Source organism: Eutrigla gurnardus (genome assembly GCF_963514095.1).
Source record: "Eutrigla gurnardus genome assembly, chromosome: 10".
NCBI classification, from domain to species: Eukaryota; Metazoa; Chordata; class Actinopteri; order Perciformes; family Triglidae; genus Eutrigla; species Eutrigla gurnardus.
In genome coordinates this window covers 14,714,750-14,724,600 of record NC_139924.1, presented here as the reverse complement: position 1 = coordinate 14,724,600, position 9,851 = coordinate 14,714,750, and the positions used below count along the sequence as shown (strand labels likewise).

Sequence of the window (9,851 nt, the reverse complement as noted above, 5' to 3'; positions counted from 1 at the left end):
CTTTTCTTTTATTATCCCTCACTCTCAAAGACTCAGGCTAAGTTTCCTGGCAACCAAGTAGTCAAAAAGAGTTGCGTATACGAGCCCAGGCCCTATCGTCAGCATGCAACACAATGGATGTGTTACTTCTATTCACAGATTAGGCACCGGAGAGGAGATCATCTCTACCCAGATACACAAACGCACCATAGTTACAGCAACACAACTCACGACAACATTAGTATTCTACTGTCACTCATAAAAGTGTTTGTGCACGGAAAACAGTAAAAAACAGCACTTGTGTGAACCTGGACCTGAACAAAAATAAACCACACACCAGCAGAGCTTTTATAGTGCCATTCAGATGCCTTTGAGAAGACTTCCTGTGGGTCACTTAGCTGTACACACACACACACACACACACACACACACAACAAAAGAGAGAGGAAAAGTCTCCTAGGGATTTTTTTTAAAACTGAGACGAATAGATTGCCTGTATGACTGTGAGCATGATTGCACACAAAAGCTATACATTCAACGCAGATATTATCATTTCCCCCCCTCTCCATGCTGCTTCAGTGACCACAACCAATCCCTGTGAGTGACTTAATGGCCCGGAATAACTTGAATTAGCTGATTACAGCGGTCGTCAACGGTGACAGGATGAGAAAATTAGGTCTCAGCAATTTCAATAATAAAGCTTTAAAAATTAACACTATCACAATTGGATTACAGTCGTGCATGTAGGAGCCAGCACGGAGCCCAAAATAGCCCTCCGCAAATCCACCATGGAAAATCCACTATTATACAGGGAGAAGAATGAAGTTGCTGGAATGGGGGGGGGGGGGGGGGGGGGGGGGGCTGGTACGGATTTTTAGTACTGGGAGGAAAGCGGTGCATGCAAAGAAAGAGAAGGCAAGGGCAACTGAGCGGAAATGAAGCACTTTCATACAACAATGAAAATCTGAAGAGAGAACCACTTTTGGAAACCACTCTTTAATTTCCAATAAAAAACGAACAAAAAAATTCCTTTTCAACACACTCTTTGTCACGCTCGTTTAAGAGTTCTTGAGGATTTTTATTTACATTTGGTTACAGGAATGTTGCCCCGGCTGTGGCAATTAAAGCAGATAGAGAAATGATACATTCATGGTCAAACACATTCGTGTAAACTTATTCAAACGAGGCTCATTCAAGATCTGTTGCTGCAAATTCTTTGAAATCTCTTTAACAATGATTAACCATCAATTTAGGATTGTTGTATATATTCATATCTTTAAGTTACTTTCTGTCGAGCTGAGAGTTAGTATTGAAGTTCTGTAACTTCTTCTGTTGTACCTTCCTTTCCCGAACAAAGTCACCTTCAGCCATTTGTCGTAATGACCTTCAGCTACTGTTGAATATGGACTCAACCTGTATGATTGCTGCTGTGCTCTAGCACTTCCCTTTATGAAATTGTGGTAGAAAATATAACGTATATAAAAGGTGTTGTTAATTGACATTAAGTCTGAGGAGACACTTTGATTGGAAATATCTCATTATCGTGCCATCCATGGTTCAAATGTTGCATTGTGATTTTTCCTTTTGTATGAAGAAAGATGTTTTTGTGTTGATTTCTTGCAAAAACCTTTTCAGTTCTGTAAAAGCCCTTTAAATCAAACAATCAGCAATGGAAAAAAAGCATTGTGTGATTGAACTCGTGTCACAAGAAGACATTATTTTAAGGGGGTCCCGAGAACAAAGACCTTTAGAAGCCACCGATGAGCAGCAAACAAACCAACACAAACCGATAGAATACTTCTTCCAAATAGGGTTTGTGTACAATCATTATCTTTCTCACAATTGGCATCTCTGATCAGCACACTAGAACAATACAGGACAAAGAAAGCAGAGATTGAACAGTCTCCATTTCAAAGTCACACATGTTTAAGATGAATATGTTGCATGTTGATGGTGGCAGGACTTTAGTGCCAAGTATCAGATACCATACATTATGTTTTGCATTAAAAAAAAAGGACAATAAAATGAGAGTAAAGTGCAAAAATGTGGGAATGTGTTCTTACTATGAATTTTCATAGTATGTTTTTTTTTCAACTTGTGCAATCATCAAACTTTTAAGGACATGGGAAATAATCTCATTTTTTCCTAAACTTTTTCAGGACAAAGCAGACTAGACAGAGGGGGAAAACGTATAAAGGGGGACGCAGAAATATCGACTTGAGAATCTGATAAAAGAACAACATAAAAGAGAGTTAAAAATCCCTGGCAATTACTGTCAACCTGATTTTCTTTGAACCTCAAACTACCTGATCTCCCCTCAAAGCCAACGAATTATAAATTATACAGCCCAAAAATAATAAAAATGTCTTTACAAACTACAAAGCCTCATATCACCTATTCTCTAATAGAAACGTGTGTGTGTGTGTGTGTGTCTTCTCCGGCTGCTACACCACGGTCTTGAAGGCCTGCAGTATCATGTTGGTTTGGTGGGTGAGCTGGTTGGCGCTGACAAACACGTTTATCACTCTGGAAACAACCGTGACAGAGACACAAGGACACACGTGTCAATCATACAGCGAAGAGAACCATGGCAAAGATATTAGGATTGATCGTGGAAACACTTTGATCTGGCTGGAATGGAGAATGTCAGGCTTCAGAGAATACAAGCCAGCATGAATCCACAGGAAATGGGTCAAGGGAATTATTCAGCAAGGGTGGATTTGATTGGATAGATTTGATGGGGCCTGTGATCAAATGACAACCATTTACATGGTGGTGACAGAGTGTGTGCGTGTGTGTGTGTGTGTGTGTGTGTGTGTGTGTGTGAGTGTGTGTGTGTGTGTGTGTGTGAGTGTGTGTGTGTGTGTGTGTGTGTATTGGTGCAGGCCTTTCCGTATACAATTATTAAATGTGTTTGTAGCCTGTAAAATAAAGGGTGAGTGAGAGGACAGAAAAGGAAAATAAATATACAGAACTCCCAAAACAGAGGATAAACTAGAAACGGTGTCATACTTTCCATCTCTGAAGTAGGTTTTGAGAGTGACACTGAAGCTCTTGGAGTATTTCACAAACTCTTTCTTCTGCTGTTCCAGTGCCTAACCAATAAATACAGACTGCCTTTCAGCTCCACTTATTTCACAGAAACGGCATTTGTGCGAATGCATTTCTCCGTCGTTTTCGCGTATCTACTTACCCGTCTGTTCCGATGCTGGTATTTCCTGAAGACAGTATTAACGGTGTCTAGCAGCTCCTTGATGGCACTGGCAATGTCTCTGTGGATTACAACATTGCAAATAAGTGTGTGAAAAAAAAAAGCTCTATCTATGAATCTTTCTGTTTTCGTCAGGCAGTGATACCCGGGTAACTACAGTTCCCTTTTCTCACGGGCACAGTTTCACCTTCAACTTTTTCTCCCCTCGCATGCACCCCAAATCTGCCGTTTCATAACTTTAATTTGTCAGCATTCCTTTTGAATTGACTTCGTTTCTAAGCCCTCCGCTGGGTAAGTAACTTAAGCAGTGACTCACTAAGAGTATTGAATTTGATCAAAAATAAAGGCAAAGTGGGCCAAGAAAACGAAACATCTTTCACTCTCTCTCTTTTAGGCTGTGTGTGTGTGTGTGTGTGTGTGTGTGTGTGTGTGTGTGTGTGTGTGTGTGTGTGTGTGTGTAGTGCGGTGGACAGGGATATAAAATGGCATGCAGGGACCCGCTGCATAGAGCAAATTTGCATCTATTCGCGCCCACTCATGTCTTTCCTTTGACTTTGTATTCAATAGCGTCTCATCCGAAATTTGCTTCAAAAAAAGATATTTTTGTTTTTGTGCAATGAGGTCCTTGATCACAAAGACACACAATCCTTAGCCTTTGTACAAAACGGTAAACTACGATTAAAATAAGACTTTTATCCCACTGCGGTGGTTGGCAGAAGATCCTTTAGAGACATTTTCTGGCGATGTTTACAACCAACACAAGAAGTCAGCGTGAAACTTTTACACCGAATTAAACCTGGTGTGTATTGCTCATACGCTCGCATTCACACACTGAGCTGTCTTACTTGATACTCTGTAAGAAGCCCACTCTGTCATTGATCTCATCTGGTATGGTGCTGAGGATGTGTTTCAGAGCTCGGGCCCTCTCGTTCAGCTCCTGGAACTCTGGCTCTTGTCTGTCAATCATGAACTCTGAAAACACCAAGAGGAAGACACAAATGCAGATACGTCAACACACACACACAGTCAGCCACACCGGGCATCAAAATTAAGCTATTAATGATGGTATGATGGTCTACAGTGCAAGTGTATGAAGTTATAACAGGATAAAGTGTACGTGTGTGAATGTGTTCACTTTAAAGTGACAGTGTTTGTTGAGTGACGGCAGGATTAAGGCAAAACTTGGGCTGTGCCATGCAGGAGGTACATTTAAAATTCATCCAAGTGCGTGCGTGTGTGTGTGTGTGTTGTGTGTGCGCCCGTGAATTCATTACTACCATCAATCACTGTACACGGCACAATGAATTCAATTACAGGTGGAACCAAAGGAACATTTGAGAATGGGCAGAGCGGTTGATTTGTGGAGAAACAGCTCCCCCCAGTGGATAATTGGGCTAATGTAAAATGGGCAGGGGCCATACCAGAAACACAAGCGAAGCTGGGTTGGTAATCATCCTGCTTGCTGAAGTGTCACTGTTGGGCGTGTCCCGGCAGAAAATTAATGTTGGCCAGTTTAAAATGCCTTTCTTATTATACTGTTAATCTCATGCTTGTGCTCTTGTCACACATATTCCACCCACATTCTCTCTTTACATGCACCATTTACCGAGCCTCCTACCTTCCACATCGTCGGCAGCCATGCGAAGCAGAGACTCATTATAGTCAATTTTTACGTTCTTCTTCTCCAGTATTTTCATGACAATGTCCTGGGTCAGACCTGGGTTCTCCTTCTCTGCCTTGGAAACACATAAAACACACGGCTGCACTGACTAATCCCAGTCAGCCTCGGGTGTCTGTGGCACTGGATGTATCAAATCCAAAAATCAATCGTGAGATGAAAATAATTCAAAAGTATGGGCTCGGTTATTACAAGAAAGATGGCCGCTCATCTCAGACAAACTAACAAAAGAAAAACTCTTTCTTACCTTTATAATGGCCGCTCTCAGGGTCTGTGCTGCTGATAAGTTCACTTTCTCCAACTGCAAGTTGTAATACACACACACACACACACACACACACACACACACACACACACACACACACACACACACACACACACACACACACACACACACACACACACACACACAGCTCTTATCATGACCTCTTCTGTCCTGAAATGTAATTCTGTGGAAAGCACATACAAGCCAGACATCCTGCAATATCAAAAGGAGGACACTGTGTTATTGCATTGTGTAAAGCCGTGTCTGAGTCCATCCATCTGCAGAATTGAAGTCTATTCCATTCCTCCGAGCTGATATTCTAGTATTACAGAGTGCTGTCTGTCAATTTGCACACGGCGTACAACTTTCTTAGACTTGTGCAATCACCGAACTATTTCACGACTACAGAGGCTGAACGGAGAGGGAAATATATAACAACCAGAACAGTAATATCAACCTAAGAATCTGATAAAGGAGTTAAAAATCCCTGGCAACTGACAACCTGACTTGACCCTTAAACTACCTAATCTCCACTTGAAGCCCGAAATAATAAAAACGTCTTTACAAAGACTCATTTTAGCCATTCCCTAATAGATATGCCTGTGTGTGTGGATTTGTTTGAAATGTCATTTACATTTAAAGAATGGTGTTTCATCACCATGTTTGTGTGTGTGTGTGTGTGTGTGTTCTCTGGCTGCTACACTAGTCATGAAGGTCTGCACTGCAGTATCAATATGCAATACTCTTGTTCTCTGTGGTACATTATGAAATAAACCTGTCATTAAATTATCCCTTAGGTGTGTGTTGGCCTCTACACAAAGAGCTTGGATTGACAGTAGTTTTAAACTGTTTTCAGTATAAAGTGATTTTGTTATAAACTAAAAAGGTGCCAAGGTGTTGGGATATTTCTCTGATAAGTTAAATATTTAGTCATTAGGGTTTGGATTTATCTTCTAGGCGTGATGAATGGGTGTACAAAATTTCATTGCAATCCATCTCATAGTTGACATATTTCTGTCCGAAACCATGAATGCCAACCTCACAGTGGCGCCACGGGACAAGTTAGAGGATGAGCAAAGTCATTATGATTTATCTTTCAGGGACAATGAATGTGTGCACAAAATGTCACGACAACCCATGAATTAGTTGCTTAGATATATCAGTCTGGACCAAATTAGTGAACTGACAACATTTCCTTCCAGAGCATAGACCTTAAATAAAAAAAATTAAATAAAATAAAGTTATTTTTCTGTTCAGTTAACATGCACCATGTTTACCCCTCTACTTCAGCTGAATATTTACAACATTTTCTTTTTTTACTTCAACTGAAACCCTGGATTGTTTACCTGGTTAAAGACAGGAAACATCACAGTGTAGAGAGCCATAGAGACTGTTGAGGCAGTGTCGGCTTCATTCTTCATGTCTTCCATGGTCATCCTTGACTGATCAATGGCCCTTTGTGTGCGTGCTTGTCCACTGATGCCAGTTTCACCTCATTCAATCACTCATGGGAGGCTGACAGAATGGGAGCAGACGAGGACCTGAGGAAGAAGAAGACGAAGAAGGCAGGGCAGGTGAACAAGCAGGGAGAGAAAGATGGTGGTTGATGGGGGGGAAAGAATGAGCACTGCATCATCGTTACAATCAGGAATCAACTACTTTAATTATTGTATTAAATGTCCTTGTACTGAGAAGAGGAGACAGAAAATTTGGTAAATCAAAGATGGAATTAATTTCCAATTCCAATTCCCAGAAAGCCTTTCAGTCATAGTCATGATCAACACATAACAGCCACATTGCCGAAGGGTGTGTGCTTTACTGTTCCACCGGGTGCAATGGTAACAAAGCCGGCATGACTCATACCTGAATAAGAAACACCCTCTCCAATATTACTGCTGCAATAAAAATACCACTGTGATAAATATAGAACCTTGGCAGACAAAGTCAGTGATTTTTTTTCCACCTCTTGTCACGAGGAAGCAGTGGATTGCAGTGGTTAAAATAAGAGAAATCTCCTGCGTTCTGTCTCTCTCCGTCACCTCCAGGACCAGTTCTTCCTCAGCCATTGATTGTTCTGTGACACTTTAACAGCATCTCTCGACTCATCATGGAAGATATCCTTTAACGTGGGGCAGGGACAAGCAATTACATAACAGGTCTGTCACCGCATGAAAACCTGACAGTGACTTTATAGTGCTTTCTACCTGCAAATAAGAATGCTCTTAAGTTTGCCCCAGGGTAATAGCTGCTATTACACAAACATAAGGTTATAAACAGGTCCAGAGTGGCAGCGTTTCCTAATATCAATAGCTGGATTATGAGAGGAGTGTCGTCATACAGGCAGCTGAAAACAGCTACCACCGGGATACAGTGACAGACATGTTTCCACTGCATGGAACAGCCCGGTTCAGCTCGACTCACTTCTGGTACCAGGTCCTTTTCTCTTTGCTGTGTTTCCACTGCAGGTTAGTACTCCATCAGTGTAGATGGGACTCTCAAGTGATCGCCATAGAGGCAGCATGTGAATCCAAACAGAGGAACTTAGTCAATTGCATGATGTGGTGTAATGCATGCCATAGTTCTGCTGCTATTTTTTCTGGGTGAAGTGCAGTGTTCATCCCGGGCCACATCAGGACCATTGTTACCCTCCCGGGCCATGCACATCACATGACAGTTTGTAATGTTTCTAGTCAGGGTGCTTTCTGTTGCTCCTCTGTAAAAGTTTCCAAAGAACGTACCATGGGAAGTAAGCCTTATTTATTGTGAAATACAGCTGTGTATGAGCTTATTTTTCGCCAGGGTGGAGATGTGTGATGATGACCATGTCAGGTTGTTTGTGATGCGGATTCCCAGGAACTTAAAACTGTTCACTTGTTCCACCTCAGCAACATTGATGTAGACAGGGGTGTGTGTGAAAACGTAGCTAACGACAAACTAAAAACTGACTTTAAACCAACTGACTTCTAAGAAATTAATTTCTAAGACAGTCACTTGTGGCAGATGTCTTTCCAGTCTCCCCTTCCTAATGAGCTGAAGAAAATAAACATGAAAGGCATCAAATTTAAATCTATAGCGGGTTTTCCTTGGCCCAACATGGGGTTTACGTTTAGATGGATCTGCATATGCAACTTTGACATCAACAAAAATAAAAAATAAATAATGATACTATTTTTTCAGGTTATCAAAACCAAACTGGAAAAATCAGGAATAACATGTGGCATGGTATTTCCTGTGGAGATGAAAACAAAATTGGCATTCTTTTACAGATTTAAATAAGGGACAATGGGCAATAAGTGAATTAGTGAAACTCCTAAACACATGGATTTTATTGAGGTGGTGTCAACCATTAAGTGTTCAATTAGGGTTTAGTCAATCTCCCTAAATTGATTAGTAAAGATCTGTTTTAGCCCAAGATGTCTTCCATAGATGGAGCAACCTGTGAAGACTGGAAAGGAGAGGACACTGTATAAACTTTATATAGGACTCATATTGTAAGTCGCTTTGGACAAAAGCGTCTGCTAAATGACCTAAATGTAAATGTAAATGTAAATATTTCCTAGTTATGCAACCGCTTTTAAAAAAAAACCTTTCACCAGGTGGACATTTCAACTAATCAAACACAGGTGTGACAATAATCATAATGACTGCACTGCATTATATTTGGTGTTGCAACACCTAAACGTATGATTAATGTCCTTAGTTACACCTGTAATGTACCTGCTATGACAAAGTCCAAACGCCTGTCAGCACAAAGGTCTTTAATACACGTTTTATATATAATATATAATTTGTACAGTTCTTCATTATAAATTGAAAAAAACATAGTAGCCAAATGGCATAAAGTTAACAGCCACCACTCTGGATAATTACCACCTAGCTGAGTTTAACGCCAAGAGGAGAGAGCTCTCTAATGTGACCCAAACACGGAAGAGATGTGAACTGTCTCTTTTTGGCTACTGGGATAAAAGACCCTTTCCCGCCTCCATTAAACGCACCGTCTTTGTGGCAGCAGGTGACAGTGATGTGAAAAGATGCTTAAACACCATAACTACTACAACGTCCCAAGTTAGTCACAACTGAAACCGCTACCGGAGACACTTCCCGGTTACAGCGCACGTACCTGTGGTGATATCGTTGTCAACGACGGGAGGAAAGATACCGAAGCGAGGACCGGGACACGGAGAAGATTAAAAAGCGAACATGAACTACAAGGGAGCGTTAACGCGCTAACGTGAGCTTAACGTCAGCGGTTTAGAGCAGGTGATCAACTCCGTTGTAAGCTAACTTACGTCGTATCGCTAGCTTAGTATCCTTTTGGTAAAGCCGCGAAAATATAAAATACTATTACCACAGACAGGTGCTTCGGCTGCGTGCTCTATTAAACCCTTGTTTTGTTTTGGGTCTTATTCAGGAAGTTTTCTGCCTGACAAAGCTGTAGACGACAGGAGCCGGGGTGGGCGGTGTCGCAGGCTGCCCATTGGTACCGCAGGAGAGGCTGCTTGTAGTTCTTTGGTAAATCTCCGCCATATGTCGTCATCGCAATGGCCACCAAAACAGACTTCAAATCCCGAAAAGGGCTACAGGATATGCAGCGTATTGTGTGACACTTCGGTTGACAAAGCTACGCACGAGCGTTAAGCCGTTATCCACTTGTAGAAAAGCGCACAGTAGAGAAGATGCACTCACGTTCTCTGTCAATATCAACTCCTGAGATAGCA

General features: G+C 41.5%; 1 protein-coding gene across 1 annotated transcript; it reads right to left on the bottom strand.

The window, feature by feature from the left end:
• Positions 1 to 1,036: 1,036 nt before the first annotated feature.
• On the bottom strand, positions 1,037 to 9,565 carry pdcd10a (programmed cell death 10a). The gene is made up of 8 exons (XM_084020272.1): positions 9,254 to 9,565; positions 6,480 to 6,674; positions 5,116 to 5,169; positions 4,809 to 4,926; positions 4,036 to 4,162; positions 3,173 to 3,251; positions 2,992 to 3,074; positions 1,037 to 2,505 (listed from the first exon to the last, which is right to left on the bottom strand). Exons 2-8 carry the CDS (start codon positions 6,567 to 6,569, stop codon positions 2,424 to 2,426), a joined length of 633 nt encoding a protein of 210 aa, XP_083876398.1. The 5' UTR covers positions 6,570 to 6,674; positions 9,254 to 9,565; the 3' UTR covers positions 1,037 to 2,423.
• Between the last annotated feature and the right edge of the window lie 286 nt (positions 9,566 to 9,851).

What these genes read in the sequence shown, in the direction of transcription:
- pdcd10a (XM_084020272.1), bottom strand. Translation starts at nt 6,569, where the DNA reads ATGACCATGGAAGACATGAAGAATGAAGCCGACACTGCCTCAACAGTC. An exon ending in TGTTTCCTGTCTTTAACCAG is followed by an intron (nt 5,170 to 6,479) that starts GTAAACAATCCA and finishes TACAACTTGCAG; the next exon opens with TTGGAGAAAGTGAACTTATC. An exon ending in TGAGAGCGGCCATTATAAAG is followed by an intron (nt 4,927 to 5,115) that starts GTAAGAAAGAGT and finishes TGTGTTTCCAAG; the next exon opens with GCAGAGAAGGAGAACCCAGG.